The sequence below is a fragment of the Cetorhinus maximus genome, chromosome 24 (assembly GCF_964194155.1).
Source record: "Cetorhinus maximus chromosome 24, sCetMax3.hap1.1, whole genome shotgun sequence".
Lineage (NCBI taxonomy): Eukaryota > Metazoa > Chordata > Chondrichthyes > Lamniformes > Cetorhinidae > Cetorhinus > Cetorhinus maximus.
The window spans coordinates 11,364,377-11,381,349 of NC_135902.1; the positions used below are offsets into that span (position 1 = coordinate 11,364,377).

At 44.3% G+C, this 16,973-nt stretch overlaps 1 protein-coding gene across 8 annotated transcripts in view; it reads right to left on the minus strand.

The window, feature by feature from the left end:
• The window catches only part of LOC144699643 (putative uncharacterized protein MYH16), a 298,882-nt gene that overhangs the window by 73,672 nt on the left and 208,237 nt on the right, over nucleotides 1-16,973 (minus strand). For all 8 annotated transcript variants that reach the window (XM_078570735.1, XM_078570736.1, XM_078570734.1 and 5 more), the window contains 4 exons: nucleotides 10,918-11,004; nucleotides 8,175-8,420; nucleotides 6,995-7,112; nucleotides 1,819-1,946 (listed from right to left, as the gene is read on the minus strand). In XM_078570735.1, the coding sequence (XP_078426861.1) occupies nucleotides 1,819-1,946; nucleotides 6,995-7,112; nucleotides 8,175-8,420; nucleotides 10,918-11,004 (579 nt within the window). The remainder of the gene's footprint in view (nucleotides 1-1,818; nucleotides 1,947-6,994; nucleotides 7,113-8,174; nucleotides 8,421-10,917; nucleotides 11,005-16,973) is intronic.

The window sequence follows — 16,973 nt, forward strand, 5'->3', positions numbered from 1 at the left end:
AATTATTGAATTATGACACCCGAGGATGAATTTGGCTCAATCCTCAGGTCTTGCTGTTCTGATGCACCATTCTTGTGTCCTGCTGGAATTGCACCTGGTTTGCGGTAACTACCAAATTCAACTCACCCTGGCTCATATAGAACATTCTCCCTGTAAAACATTGCGGATCTTACTCCTTCTGATTTCTGGCTGGAGCTGGGACAGGAAAAGACATGTTCCACCATGTCCCTGTCTACTGTCACACCCATTGGGTTTCCCAGTTGGAGGTGACGGGTGATAAACAATACAGGACGGTCTACATTCCAGGTGCTTCTGAGCTATTTTCTTTCAATGCTGAACACCTGAGATACATGATCATTCCTAGCAGCCATGGTGATGAAGGGGGGTTTAAATTCTTAAAGCTGGTAAGCCTGGCTAATCATTTTCAATGCTGTGCTACAAAACTTAAGGCATCAATGTATTGCTCCAAGTCTCGGATGCTTGCCACAGCAAATTTCTGCCCTCCCGCCACCCCCACCACCCCCACATGCTGGCGGACTCTTTACTTGAGGCCAGGGAGCCTGCCAGAAGCACTTTCCAGGATCCAGAGGCCAGAGACTTCACAGACCTGTAAGGACACTCTGGGCCAATGTTAGAAGGCTTAACATGGCAAGAAAAGGCAAAAGTTAAACAGGAAAATATAAAAGCATGAGGGAGAAAGAGATCCTAAGCAGGATGAGTTTTTACACAGTTTCTGAAGGGAGTTGAGGTAAAATGGTTTTGAGAAAGAATTCCAGGGGAATGCGGTGTAATGACTACATTGGCCTCTGAGGGTCGAGTGCAGTACAAGAAGTAATCCACAGTTAGTAGAATCAAAGGTGTGAGCAGTCCTGAGATGAACCACAGCCACAGCGAAAGCCAGGGAATATGAGTCACAATGTCATCCCTTTAGGCAAGGCTTTCCCAATGAGAGTGAGATCATGCAATTTTACCCTCCCATCATAGTTCGGGTTAAATCCTATGTAACGTATGAAGAGAATGATTTCACAGCATTGAGACAAAACTCAATGTACAAAGGCCATTACAAATGAGGGTGAACGTTTGACTCATCTAGCTAATTGTTCCATGGAAATCAATGATCTTCCAATCACAACATTTTTCCAAAGAGGCTCTGTGCTACAAATGAGTGATTCAAGACCTCAGACAATATAGCTTTAGGCATCCTCGATTCATATCCAACAATTAACACTAACTGGACAAAATTTCCTTGAAGATGCTATAAGGTATCCTGCTGAAAAATATCATGCTTGCTCTGAATGTTGTGTTACATGAAAAATGGCGGATGCACAAAAAGGGAAAACATTACAATAACATGGTAACCAAAGGGAGATATAAAAGAGAACGTGTTACCTCATTAGTAACACAAGGAAGTCAAGCAGATTATATTGACCCTAATTAACGACACTATGGGACGTAGAAGTATAGGGCAGCAATATCTAGATCCTCAACTAATTCTTAACAAGGTAATTTTGAAGGTTTTGGGCATTTAGTAGAAGTGGCACTTGGGGATTAGGAAGGAGCAATGATCTTAACTCCCATAGAACTATTGCCTACTTTTAGCACTAAGCACTATCTCACCAAAATGTCACAGCTTCCCTACTTGTGTATTTTCTCTTTCACACTCCTAGCAAGAGAGTGAAAGAAAACTGGGGAAAAAATCACCCAGAAATAAAGGAAAAGTTGGTTGTGAGCAATGATTTTATGAAGAATGGAGGAACAGGGAAAATCAATGGTTTTCAAACACCTCAACATGATCCATACCCATGATTCATAAATTACCTTTGATTCTTCATCAATCTGCTTTTTCAAGTCTTCAACTTGTGATGTCAGAATGATCTTTGACCTGCTAAGTTGACCTATTTTATTCTCTGCTTCTTCCAGTTGGCAATTCAAGTCATTATTTTCAGCTGAAACAATAAATATTATCTAGAATTACAATCAAAAGAACATGAATTTAGCTAATGAACTCCCTTTGGCATTAGTAGATCTTTTTTCCCTCCTTCTCAGTTTCCTCCATTTTCTCACATTTTTTAATTTGCCTGGACCTCTATTATGTCATATGCCACCTGAACTACTGACACGTTCTTTGGCCTTTTACATCCTCTTGAGATTTCTATTAAGAAATTTAGAGGTAATTGAACTCATTAATTCCTTCTCCATGACTGAAGCCTTTGCTGTTTCTCCTCTCTATTATCTGTCCCTATTTTTCCCACTTGTACTAAAATGCTCACTCATCTTACCTTGGAGCCAAGGACAACTGTAGATGCACACTACATTCAAGCCCATCAAACAATGCAACATGGAACAAGATGCTGCCAATATTTATATGCCTGTGATTTGTAGCTTCATTTCTGGTATAAGAATTTCAACTACTAAAATTGCACCCCAAAGGAAAAAGTAATAATATTGGAAATTACAGTTCTCTGCTTCCAGGTGAGTGTCAGTAGCACATATGTGTCCAGGCCAAGGATCAACGCCAAATGAAACAAAGTACATGTTGAAAACTCAATACCAAATCCAATAATTCTAGCCCAGGACTTAGTAGGTGGGCCCAGGTGGAGACGGGACAACTAATTAACTCAGTAAGCTGAGTAAATTTCAATACAATAGACATAGAGACGATCTTGACATAAAATGAAGAGGTAAGCAATCAAATTCATAGCTCCTCACCCCACCAGATCTTTGGCATTGTGACACAACAAAGGTAGCAGATACCAATTTATTATTCATTCATGGGATGTGAGCATCACTAGCACAGCCAGCATTTGTTGCCCATCCCTAATTGCCCTTGAACCAAGTGGCTTAATAGGTAATTTCAGAGGGTAATTAAGAGTCAATCACATTGCTGTGCGTCTGGGGTTACATGTAGGCCAGACCGGGTAATGTTGGCAGATTTCATTCCCTAAAGGACATTAATGAACCAGTTGGGTTTTTGCATCGTTACTAAGGCTAGCTTTCGATTCCAGATTTTATTCATTGAATTTAAATTCCACCAGCTGCCGCGCTGGGATTTGAACCCGCATCCCCAGTGTATTAGCCTGGGCCTTTGGATTACGAGTCCAGTGACATTACCACTATACCAAACTGCTGTAGTCAGCGTGATGCAGGTACACCCACAGTGCTGTTAGGATCCAATTTTTGACTCAGTGACATTGAAGGAACAGCGATACAGTTCCAAGTCCGGATGGTGAATGGCTTGGATTGGAACTTTCAACTGGTGGTGTCCCCCTTATCAGCTGCCCTTGTTCTGCTAGATGGTAGAGATCATGAGTTTGGAAGGTGCTGTCGAAGGAGGCTTGAGGAGTTGCTGCAGTGCATCTTGTACATAGTACATACTGCTGCCACTGTGCGTTGATTGTGGAGGGAGTGAATGTTTAAAGTGGTGGATGGACCGCCCATCAAATGGGTTGCTTTTTCCTGGATGGTGTCAAGCTTCCTGGAGGCAAGTGGAGAGTATTCCATCACACTCTTGACTTGTATTTTGTACATGGTGGACAGGCTTTGGGGAGTCAAGGGGAGTAATTTGCTGCAGAATTCCCAGCCTCTGACCTGTTCTTGCTGACAAATGTTTATATGGCTGGTCCAGTTCAGTTCCTGGTCAATGATAACCCCCAACTAGTGAATGGTGGGGAATTCAGTGAAGGTAATATCATTGAATATCAAGGGGAGAGAGTTAGATTCCCTCATGTTGGAGATGGTCATTACCTGCCACTTAAGTGGCAAGTAATATTGAGCCACACATCAGCCCAAGCCTGAATGTTCTCCAGATCTTGCTGTACGTGGGCAATGACTGCTTCAGTATCTGAGGAGTTGCGAATGGTACTGAACAACATCAGCAAACATCCCCATTTCTGCCCTTATGATGGAGGGAAGTCATTGATGAAGCAGCTGAAGGTCACTGGGCCTAGGACGCTACCCTGAGGAACTCCTGCAGTGATGTCCATCAACCACAACCATGTTCCTTTGTGCTGGGTAAGACTCCAACCAGTGGGGAGATTCGCTCTGATTCACAATTACTTTGATTTTGCTAGAGCTCCTTGATGCCACACTCGGTCAAATGCTGCTTGAATGTCAAGGGCAGTCACTCTCACCTCACCGAGATGCCACCAATGCTATTCTATTTGTTGAGGATAGTGAGATAGTTTCTGTTTGTTTAGACTTATAAGATCAGTGCAAATGACAAGTGAGTTACATCTAAAACCACTTGTGATCTTGTTTACTGCGATTGTTTATGCTTGTTCAAGGTTCAGTTCACCTGGATCTGGCTCGGTCCAAGAATCATACATAGATCCAGCCACAGTTGAGAGATTCTGTCCATTGTGTTGGTTCAGGAAGGTTCTTTAAATTGTACTCATTTTCTTAAATCCATGGACACTAATTGTCTTAAAAGCTTTTCCATGCCAAAAAATATTTCATTTTTCACAAAACTGACTCGTGTACACCGATGAAACTACCCCGGTATCACCTTCCAGCTCCCCTCCGTGACCTACCAGCCACAACCCTTTTCCTTTGGGGATGTCATGGTGAACGTGCTGGTTCCCTTCCTTCCCGAAAATTCCACCCCCATCCATCGTCGAACCCTCACCCTCCAACCCTACCATCTCACTCTGCCCTCGGTCATTCTTACCATTACCTCATACCACGCCCATCCTCAGTTCACTCCCCAGGTAAGTCATGGACCCACTAGACCCCTCCCTTGCACGTTCACCTGGACATCTGCCCCCCCCCCCTCTCCTTTCCCCATCCAGCTCCCTCCCCCCTTATCCTCCCAACCCCAGGACTACACCCCACCCTGCGCTTAGTCCCTCCCCCTTCCTGACTCCTTCAGAGACTCTTACTTCTTCCACCATCCTTAGTCCTTTCCCCCATCCCGACTCCTTCCTCCAGCTTTACTTCTTCCTCCAGCCTTACTACTTCCCCGTTCCTGGCTCCCTCAGAAACTCTTACTTCTTCCTCTAGCTTTATTCATTTCCCCCTTCCCAACTCTTTCCACTACCCTTACCCCTTCCTCCCCCTAAACTCCCTCCCCTCTCTGCGCTCTTTCCTCCCACTGGACTCCCTCCCCTTTCTGCACTCCTTCCTCCAACAGACTCCTTCTTCTCCCCACAGTCCTTCCACCCCCCCACCTCCAAGTTCCTTCCCTTACACCTACCTCTCCAGTTGCCACCTTCTCCCTCATTTCCCCCTCTTCGCCGTATTCGCTTCCGCACCCCCACCACACCTTCATTCCCCTGCTCCAAACCTCACCACCCCCCGACACCATCGTTCCCCCCTCCCAACGTCACCCCCCCCCAATACCTTCATTCCTCCCCTCCCAACCTCACTCTCCCCTCCCCCGAAACCTCTTCCTCTCCCAATTGATCCTGGGCCTTCCTCTCCCACTGCCTCAACCATCATCTGTTGTGAGCATCAACAATGACTTTCCAACTTCCGTGAGCTGCTTCGCAGCAGAGCCATGTCCACGAGAATCCACCCAGCATGCCATGGACGTTCCTCCAGTGTGACACTGCTGTTGGGCTCCAGCACCTTCTGCTCCTCGGATGTCCACAATGTGAGCAAGGCCCTGGCGGTTAAGTCCCGACTTCTGCACGTCACACTTGTCGAGGCGTGTTCTGCACGGGCGTGTTTTCCCGCCGACGTGGGTGGCGGGATGAGCCTGGCGGGCTGGCTTGATAATAATTTGCGGATGTATGACAATGAGGTTCCTGACGTGCGATGGTGGGTAAGGCCATTGACGGGCAGAGTGGATGACTGCAAACCGGTTTCACGATGTTCTAAAATCGAATTTTGGCCTTGAAACCATATTGTCCACTCATGCCACCAAGCATGCCAGCGGGCACAGAAAATTCCGCCCAAAGAGACGGAAAGAAATGATTATATTCTACTGTGTCTGATTGCACTGGTTAACACAAAATTTTACTTTCGTGTTTATGCAAATTATTTTTATTGGGAACTGGAACTGTAACTTAATCGGAGCAAATTCAAGCGCATTTTGTCGCACCGTCCTGAACATGCCCAAAGTGGCAACTCAACCCCAAAATGTTTAACAGGCGTAATCAAGCAAGAGCGCGACCTGTTTTTGGCAGAGGTGGACGTCACTCTCTCTTACAAGAGGTCAGTGCTGGAGGGAATTCACAGCATCACAGAATTATAACAGCACACAAAGTGACCATTCAGCCCATCGTGTATACACCAGCTCTCTGAGCAATTTATGGAATGCCACTCCCCTGCATTCTCCCCGTCGCCCTGTACATTCTTCCTTTTCAGATAATAATCCAATTCTCTCTTGAATGCTGTGATTGAACCTGCCTGCAACACACTCTCAGGCAGTGCATTCCAGATCCTCACCACTCGCTTCGTGAAAAGGTTTCCGCTCACCTCTTCATTGCTTCTTTTGCCAGTTACCTTAATGCCCTCTTAATATCAATCCTTCCGCCAACTGGGAACAGCTTTCCCCTATCTACTCTGTCCTGTCCATCCCTCACATGATTTTGAATACCTCTATCAAATCTCCTCTCAACCATCTCTTCTCCAAGGGAAACAGTCCCAACTTCTCCAATCTATCTACGTAACCGAAATTCCCTATCCCAAGAACCATTCTCGTGAATCTTTTCTGCAGTCTCTCTAATGCCTGCACAGCTTTCCTATTCCCTGTACTAGGTTTGATTGCCTACACAGGGCAGAGAGGAATTCCCCAGAATTTTTTTCCCTAACTTGACCTGGGGTTTTTATTTGGGTTTTTCGCACTGCTCCCAGGAGATCAGCTGGTTTCAGGTGGGGTAGAGAATGTATGTATTGTGCTACACAGGGTATGAAAATGGTATGCAAGTTGGATAGACCATCACTTTTTGTATGTTTGTATAATATGCCACAGCAAAAAGCACAGATTACTAATGTGTCCTCTGAACACGGCCCAAATAGAACGAACCTTGTAATACTTTCCTTCCCCCCATACCTGTTAGTCTTGTTTTGCCAAGGCTCTGCTCGGTGAGCGACCGCTGCATCTCTTCGTTCCTGGAAGTGGCTTCCGACAGCAAGTCTTCCAGCTTGCGGATCTGTGCATCATTGGCCACCTGGTCATAGTGCAACACAGAGAGCCTCAGACCAGCTAGAATTTAGCATGCGGCAGCTTTAGTGGCCGATACCGTCATACACGTATATGTCACATGATATTTGAGAGAGGAATGAAGGTAAAGCAAAGATAGCTAAATTGATATTTTGGGTGAATTTGTCACTGAGGTGAAAAATGTTAAAGCTGGGGGGGGGAAACATACTCTTTCAAATTGAGGGGGTGAGGCGTGAGGTTTAGGGGGGGCCTTTTAAATGATGCTGGGGGCTGGGCTGCTGCCTCTGAGAACAAAGGCGGGCATTCTAACCAGCCCACCTCCGCACCCACCCCGCTCCTGCTCTCCATCGCAGTTTGTAAAATGCACTGCCAACCCAAACCCTGTGTGGAAAGACAAAAATCCGAGGCAAAGTCACACGTGGGTCAGGTGTACATTTTTGAAGGCAGGAAAGTGCGCAGGTGGGGATTTCCTGAGGCCCACACGAACATTCGTGCCAATATCTGTAACTTAGAAGGAGCAACTTCCACTGCCCAATGTGTGGAAAAGACATTCCTGGCTTGACTCCTGAATGGCTTAGCTCTAATTTTAAGACTGTGCTCCTTTGTTCTTTCAGCTATTCATCATTACGTATAAATTAATAAGACTGCGTATAGGTGCACCACAAGTCCTGGCACGAATGGAGATGATTGGCCAGTTCCCCTGCCAATCACATCTTGAGCCCATGCTGCTGTAGTGACTGGGGTTGACTTTATGCACCTAATTTATATTATGAAACTATCCTCCACTTACTGCATTTTTCTGGGGAAATGATCCTGCTTTTAACAGGCTCTGCCACAGTTTGCAGGGATTCTGTTTAAATAGACTCTGTTTGCTGAGTGATGCTGCAAGTTTTACCCCACCTCTACCTCATTGGTTGAAACAGTAGTGTCAGCGTTCAGTCTGGGAGAATAAAAACCTTGGCTAATTTGGAATGCTTAGCACAGGCCAGATATAAAGTTTACAACCAGAAAGAAATATATATACATATATTTGGAGTTACGATCAATTTTAAATGAGCAACTGCAGTACCTTGGCTTTTTGGAGGCTGTCGATGGTGAGGGTCATGTTATCTAATTCCAGTTTCATGCTTTGCTTTTCCTTCTCCGTTTTCAACCGTATCCTCTGCAGGTTCTCATACTGCTCGGTTATTTCCACCACGGTATCCCCGTGCTTCTTGCGAAGGGCTGCAGCCGCGGACTCCGACTGTAAGGTGGCTTCCTCCAGCTCTCGCCTCAGTCGCAGCAGCTCTGACTCCCTCTTCTTATTCATCTCGATCTCCAAGGGAAAGATTTTAAAAAAAAAAACTAAATGTGAGGAATCACGGCTGGCCCTTCGAAGTGGTGCTGTCTTTACGACCTTCCCGTTTGACAAACGTTCTTTTTTCAGCAGTGCGTGATAAGATTCAGGCTGCAGCTCAGGATTGTGTTAAAGTGCATAGATAGGATCAGCAAGTGTAAAACGGTGCAACATGACTCACTCTTGGCGCTTGCAAAGACTCTTAAAATCGTTGTTAAATATTCTGTTGTTTGATGATGCTCATGTTAAGCACCTTGGCATTCTTTGCCACCTTAAAAGCACCATATAAATGCAAGCTGTTGTTACAAGAGGGAGACAGGCCATGGACCAGTTTTCCAACAGTGCTGGTCATCAGAGGATTCAACAGGATAGATTTTGACTTTGTGCAATAGCGCAAACTAACTATTAGTGAGTCACCAGCCTAGTTCACAAATCTCTTGTTTTTTTTTTACTTGCAGTGATCTTTGGGGCTAATTTTAACCTAACGCATTGGGCGGGAATGCTATGCAACAGTTTCTGCTCCTGCACAAGCGGTGTAAATCAATTTGCATCTGTACAGGTCTGTCGCTCCATATTTGCAGGGCCTCCTGTTATAGACTCAGATGCTATATCTCACAGAAGGAGGCCATTCTGTCCATTGAGCCTGTGCATGCTCTTCGAAAGACCATCCAATTAGTCCCACTCTGCTGCATTTCCCACTTGCCCTGCAAATTTTCCTTTTCAATTATATATTGAATTCCCCTTTGAAAAGTAGTATTGAATCTGCTTCCAACACCCTTTCAGCCAGTGCATTCCAGATCAACTCGCTGTGTTGAAAAGAAATTCTCCCTATCTAACCTCTGGCTCTCCTGCCAATTATCTTAAATGTGTGTCCTCTGGTTACTGATCTGCCTGTCAATGGAAAATGTCTCTCCCTGTCTACTTCATCAAAACCCTTTTTACTTCAGTGGAAATAAAATATTGAGTGGGATACAAAACATCTGCCAATTTTCTATTCTCCATTTAACATTATTGCCAAAATTGAAGACGGGAGTAATATCACTTCGGGAGACCACAGAAACAACTCTTTCCTTCCCTGTTATATTGCATTATTATTTCTCATTATCCAGATACCAAAGCAATAATAAAAAAAATTGCAACTTAAAATTACTTAAATTTCTATCCAATGAAACGGGTGGGAATCTTTTTAAACTTAAGTTACAATGTCACCTCCACTCCCACTAGATTACTGGAACCTGCACAAAGTGTCTCAAACTCAGTCCATCTGGAATTTCGACAGACAAGGCACAAACAAAATAGCGGGCCCCACCCATTCCCCTATTTTTAGGATTGTGTCAATTTCCATACTAATCCTTACTTTTCTATAAGGATCCTCTACCCTGCACCTCCATCCCCTATCCCCCTCATACAATTTCCTCCTCCTCTCTCCTGAAGGTGTAGATCCTTGATGGGAATAGAAGTTGGGGCAGGTTGGTTCCATAAGTGCCCCAGCCCCATGACCCTGTTGCCAGTCTTCATACCCAGACAGGGAATGTCTGGAGACTACCTGATCATGGATTACAGCTGAACCAGTCATGTCCACCTTTCAGCAGAGATAACACCAAGAACTTGGGGTGAGTTGTCCCTTCTTCCCTGCCCCAGGGCACTGAGGGCGATACACTGAATGGAATCAACCAATTCAATCACAAGATCAAGGAATGAACCAGGGACCCTTCATGTCAGTACGATTTGGTACCAAATGCTTGGGTGCATTTACTGATTCAACCCCCTGGGATTTTAGTGAAACATTACCGACAAGAATGCAAATCTGTAGACATGAGAACTACTGATTAACTACAAACTGAAAGAATTTTGTTTGGCCCACTCTGAGCTTTTTACTAGAAGAAAAGTTTACTGAATGCTTTCTATTCCCAACAGGAAAACAGATTGGCCAGCGAGGATCAGTGAGAAGGGCAGAAATGTAGTCAGGTGTTTTAGTTCATTCAACGCACCACAACATTCCTTTACCTTTGACCCTAAGAAGTTATTCCAATTTTTGAGAAGAATGCGACATTTCAGTGAATAACATTGGCTTTCAGGAAGCATATGCGAAGATGATTATTGTGAGGGAACGGATTACAAAGAGGGATTTTTGTATTTTTTTTTTCTGATAATGAGAGAACCAGTACATTGGGAGCCATGGTATATTAAATAAGCGGAGGTTTTGTCCATATCAGCAACTTGGTAAACAGCACAAAGATGTCTCTTCTAGAAAATTCATGAATCTATTTGAAGAGAAACTGTCTACAATTTTGCAAGCAAAACTCAACAATGCAAATCTACGTCAGCATGTTTAAGATGACTCTGTCTAGTAATTTTTCCCTCACAATGTCTGGGAAAGGTTTCTCTAAGTTCATGTATCTGAGTATGCCCTGTTGAATAAAAATCATTAAATAATACAGTGAGCAGCTAATGAAAAGTAACACTGAATTACTACCTGGGATGCAGTTGCTCCGCCTGCTTCCTCCAGTTTATCAGTCAGATCCTCTAGTTCTCTGGTAAGATCAGCTCGTTGTTTCTCAACCTGTGAACATGGGAAGTATATTTCATAAAAACACAAGAAATAGGAGCAGGAGTAGGCCAGCCGGCCCATTGAGCCTGCTCCACCACTCAATATAATCATGGCTGATCTTGGGCTTCAACTCCACTTTCCCTGCCCACTCCCTATATCCCTTGATTCCCTGAGAGACCAAAAATTTGTCTATCCCATCCTTAAATGCATTCAATGATGGAGCATCCACAACTCTCTGGGGTACAGAATTCCAACAATTTTCAATCCTTTGATTGAAATTATTTCTCCACATCTCAGTCCTAAACGATCGGCCCCTTATCCTGAGACTGTGGCCCCCTGTTTTAGATTCCCCAACCAGCGGAAACAATCTCTCAGTGCCTACTCTATCAAGCCCCTTCAGAATCTTGTATGTTTCAATGTGATCGCCTCTCATTATTCTAAACTCCAGAGTACAGGCCCAATTTACTCAGCCTCGCATCATAGGACAACCCCCTCATCCTAGAGACCAAGTTAGTTAAACTTCACTGTACCACCTCCAATGCAAGTGTATCCATCTTTAAATATGGAGACCTAAACTGCAAACACTAACACGCTGAAATTTTTAGTTTCAATACCACATTTGATTTACTCAGGGTTCATAGGTCAGGGCTTTTCTGGGCACTTGTGAAGAGATGCTTCTTTGGCTGTGATTTTCCAGCCCAGCCGTGGGGATGCAGCGGGCCAGCCAGACATTCTCAAGTTGAAAAGCTCAGGTTAAGGAGGAAGGGCCCAGACACCAGGGACGAAAAGACTTGATGCATGTGGATCTGAAATTGGTGAATAGTTGATGGGAAGATTAGATTTAATCTGCCTGTCAGTTGTAGGATAGAGGACTAAGGGAGGCAAGGAGGTGCATGTGATTGAGAGCCAGACACGAGGTGATGAGATTTAATTTCCATAAAGTGAGGATTATGTTAAATTACAGCAAAGCCGCGGGTGTTGAAAATTCAGATGTGGCCTGATTACCGAATCATACTTTGAAGGGGAGCCGGTCAGGAATTCAATAGCATGTGGCCTGTTATACACCATTCAGCTCCTAATCAGGGAATTAATTTTCTTAAACCCCAGCTACTTTATTCCACTAGCATAAAAAATTTATTGTGATAGCATTTAACACAGTAACTGAATAAAATCGAACACCATTAAAATGACTGATTTAAGCAGGTGAATCTGAGCTATGTGACATCTTGTGCATTGATTGTGCACAGGGCCTTGTAATGCAGGAGGCCATTTAATTGTTGAGGACTGTTTGGGTTCCTGGAACACTGGAGAGAATATATCCTCTACTTATTTGTGGAGAGGAAAGATGGGGTGACAGAAGACAAGACAAGATCAATATCACAGTGACAATAAGTACAATGGGTACAATGTCACTGAGCCCTTCCTATGATACCGTGCTTTTGGCTGGATTTTCCTGTCCCAACATTAGTCCAAAGTGCATCAGGCAGACTTAAAAAATGCGGGCAGAACCCCATCTGGGATCCCCACCCCCCCATTCTCAACATTGTCCATTTTCAGAGGCATGGGATTGGGGTGGGGGAGGGGGGGGGGGGGGGGTCAGGGGGTCATGAGCCCACATGTTGACATCCTGCATTGCTGGCACCATTGCGGAAGTGGGAATTTCTGACCTTCGGGCAATTTTGGTGGAGTTGGGCATGTTTGGGAAGGCAACATGATTCACACCAGCACAGAGGTGTCATAAGCCATGTGGAGTCAGGCACCATATGAAAGGCAAGTACAAAGATGCTCCCAACTTCACATGTCATAATGAAATGCTGTAACATAAGTCGTATGTTTTTAATTCAGTGATGAGAGGGCTTTGTTTTGAAAAAGTAAGTGACTGCTAAATGCTGTGGTTGCCAGGTTGTCACTTCTGACATTTGGCAAGCTGTCAAGGGAATGAACAACATTAGGAAGGTGGAAAAGCCTTCAGAAGCATTAGAGTGCATTGTTCACTGGATGAAGTGATATTGTGCATTGTATAAAATTGAAGTCTGGGTATGATGGTGTGAAATGTGCCGATTGTTTTGATTTTTTTCCTTGAAGTTCAGCTCAATCATCTGTTTGGCTTTGACAGATGGCTGAGCTTCTGGTTGCATTCAAAGGCATTAGTGGATTCAGCTCAGGAGGGTATGTTGGCACAGTTGTTCAGTAGAACCTGATTATGAACGTTTGTCTCACTTCCAAACCCACTAACGGATTTTTCATAGCAAGGGTTATTGACAAAGCTGTCAAGGGGAATTGAAGTTTGTTCATTTTAGCAGATTTATAAATTGTTAAGCTGTTAAATCCATATCCAAGTAATGCTGTTAAATCCATATCCAAGTAATGCTTGTTTATTTTGACAGAATTATGAGCTTCACAAAGACTCAATGTTATTGTAGAATTCGAGAGTTTGGTTTATAGCAGACACTGGGGATATGGGAGGGTAAAGGGGCGGGGGGGGGGATGCGTAAGGATATGGGGATTATGGGAGGATGAGGTGGAATATGGAAGGTATGGGCAGGTGAGGTGAGATAATAGGGAATTAGGCGAGTAAGGGGGTAAAGGAGTGATGAAGGGGTAAAGGACCAGATGAGATCTCTGGTCCTGTCATGTCTAGAACTCCAGCGCCAGCTGCTACAGTCTGAATCATCTTTGGACCTCAGGTACATGTGTCCACCTTCTCAAAATTTTACAAATAAACTTTGTTTAGGTTTACAATGTACCTCAGCAGGTTGAATGGGCCACTAGGGCATGTTCAAACCTGACTAACTGCCACTCTAGGGCTAAACCCCAAGCACCAAGGAATGGCTTCTCCCAAAGACCTCTCCTTTGCAGTTAGGTTGGGGTCTGATCCTGGAATTATACTGACACTTGTGTAGCTGCGCACTGAATCCCACTTCACAGCAGCTCAGAAGTGTACAGTGTAACTTCATCACAGTCAGTATGAGGATCTTGCTGAAACTTAACGGACATTTTTACAAAATCCATGAACCAAAGGTCATTGCGGAAAATAAAAGCTCATGGTATAGGGATAGATAGAAGATTGGCTGGCTGGCAGAAAACAGAGAGTATGCATAAATGGGTCTTTTTCTGATTGGCAGGATGTGACGCGTGGACTCCTGCAGGGGCCTGTACTGGGGCCTCAACTTTTTACAATTTATATCAATGACTTAGATGAGGGGGAGTGAAGGCATGATAGCTAAATTTGTAGACCACACAAAGATAGGTAGAAAAGTACGTTGTGAAGAGGTCATAAGGAAGTTGCAGATATAGATAGGGTGAGTGAGAGGACAAAAATCTGGCAGATGGAGTATAATGTAGGAAAATGAGAAGTTGTTCACTTTGGCAGGGAGAATAAAAAAAGCAAAGTACTGCTTAAATGGAGAACTGCTACAGAATTCCACAGCGTAGAGGGATCTAGGTGTTCTAGTGCATGAGTCACAAAAAATAGTATACAGGTACAGCCAGTAATTAAGAACGCTAATGGAATGCTATCCTTTATTACAAGAGGATTTACAATTAAACATAAAAGTAAGGATGTTATACTTCAGTTATACGGGGCATTGGTGAGACCACAACTTCCCCTGTCCCTGATCTATGACCTCGATTTAGCAGCACCCCCAATCCCCGAACTCCGATCTCCTAGCCCCTGACCTCCCTCAGATTTCCCAGCCCGCTCCATCCTGACCCCCAATATCCCAGTCCCTGATCTCCCCCGCTCTTGATGCATGAGCCCCAATCTCCAGACTCCCAACCTCCCAGTGGCAATGAGGAACATTACCATCCCAAATATTAGAAAATGGAGGACATTGCGCCTTTGTAATCATTTGATGTATAGAGGTGGGTAGGAGGGAGGGAAAAGATCTCAAGATTCCTCACCACCAATGAACACTTAGAAACTTACCTCCTAAGTCGTGATCAGACACTAGCTAACACTTTATGCTCCAATTATCTGATGAATGAGATTTTGTTGCTGGGTGAATAATTGCCGAAACAGAACACTTTCTGACGTTCCCCCAGGCTAACTTACTAAATGTATTGTTTTGAAAAAGAACTCATAAATTTTAGGGAATTCAATTAGATTGCTTAACTATTTTCAGCAAGAAGAAATACATGCCAGAACAAATCCTGGCCTCGCTCTAGTAACATTAATCAGTTCCCCAGATTGCTCAGTGAGTTAATGTACCACACGGTGAGCTGCTAAGCCTTTCAGACCGGGGGGTCTCAGAATCAATCATACATCTGGACAAAGTTGGTTGCTGTTCTTCCAGGATGGCATTTGGGGTGGTACTACTGGCTTCAGTGCTCCTGGCTGACAAGGGAGAAAATCTCGGTTTGTGTTTTGGTCCTGACTATTGACCAGTCACCCATAATGGAAGATGCAGTCTCCACTTTGATGCCTTCCAAGAGCTGAACGCCCTTGCCAACACTCATTGGTTGGGTTTGCACAAGATGACAACAATGTCAGGTTGGGGGTGGGGAGGGGCACACTGGGCACCCTGCAGTGGATGAATCTTGAGCTCTGAAGAAGTAGGGATTAAATTAACACCACAGCTGCATCCCAAGGAATAATGACTGCATACAAGTAATAGGTACAACTAAACAGTGACTGGCAGAGAAAACAACAACATTTTCCATTTTCTTTGGGACATCCCAAAGTTGTGAAAGACGCTTTATAATTACAAATCTTTTCTTTTTATGTGAGTTTTTAGGAGAACTTATAAATGTCCAATGCCTACCATGGGGTACAGTGTACATTCCTCAAATCACAAATTAGGCAATTGATGCAACTGAGAAAAATCAATTAATTACTTTATAAGGGTCCTCCTATTTTTTTCACTTTTCAACATCTAGAAGACTGAAGCCACTGTCTTCAGTTTCCATTACAAACTCGGTTCCCTAGCTACCAACACCATCCCTCTCTCTGACAACACTGAGAGTAAACCCGTCTGTTTGCAACCTTGGTTGCAATCACATTTAATACCAAGATGAGCTTCTGGCCTCATATTCGTGCCATCACCAAGACTACCTATTTCCACTTCCATAACATCACCCAACTCAGTTCATTTGCTGCTGAAACCCTCATTCATGCTTTCATTACTCTAGACTTGACTGTTCCAAAGCACTCCTGGCTGCTCTCCCACATTCTACCACCTGTGAACTTGAGGTCATCAAAAACTCTGCTGCCCGCATCTTAACTCACAGCAAGTCCAGTCCCCTATCACCTTGTGCTCGCTGACCTACATAGGCCCCCGGTCAAGTAACATCTTGATTCTAAAATTCTCATCCTTGTTTTCAATCCCTCCATAGCCTCACCCCTCCCCATCTCTGAATTCTCCTCCAGCCCCACAATCCTCCAAGATATCTGTGCTCGTCTAGTTCTGGCCTCTCCTGCCTCCTCGATTTTAATCACTCCAGCACAACATTGGTGGATGTGCCTTCAATTGCCTAGGCCCCAAAACTCTTGAATTCCCTCCCCACGCTTCTCCGTCTCTCTACCTCACTATCCTCTTTTAAGACACTCCCAAACCTACTTTGATCAAACATTTGGTCACCTGAACTGCTATCACCTCGGTGTCATACTTTGTTTTATAACGCTCCTGGGAATCGCGTTGGGCATTTCATCACTTTAAAAGGTGTAATATAAATACAAGGTGTTGTTGTTGTACTCCCACTACATGCTGATCCTTGTTTCAGGAGACCAAGTTCCACATGCCTTTGTCCTATTTAAATGCTCACACCCTGAAGTGAGCCTCTTTAGCTGATTTGGGTTCTACTTTCGTAGAGAAACCCTTTAGCCAAATACTGCAGACCAGCACCTTGTGTTTACATCAATAAAACTGCCTCTCTTAGCTCCACCAGAAAATAATGGAGCTACGTTTCAGTGCTGGTTCCTGGAACCTGTCCTTGCTTACATTACGGGGTGCAGCTGATTAAGGGAAATATTAGCCTGAATT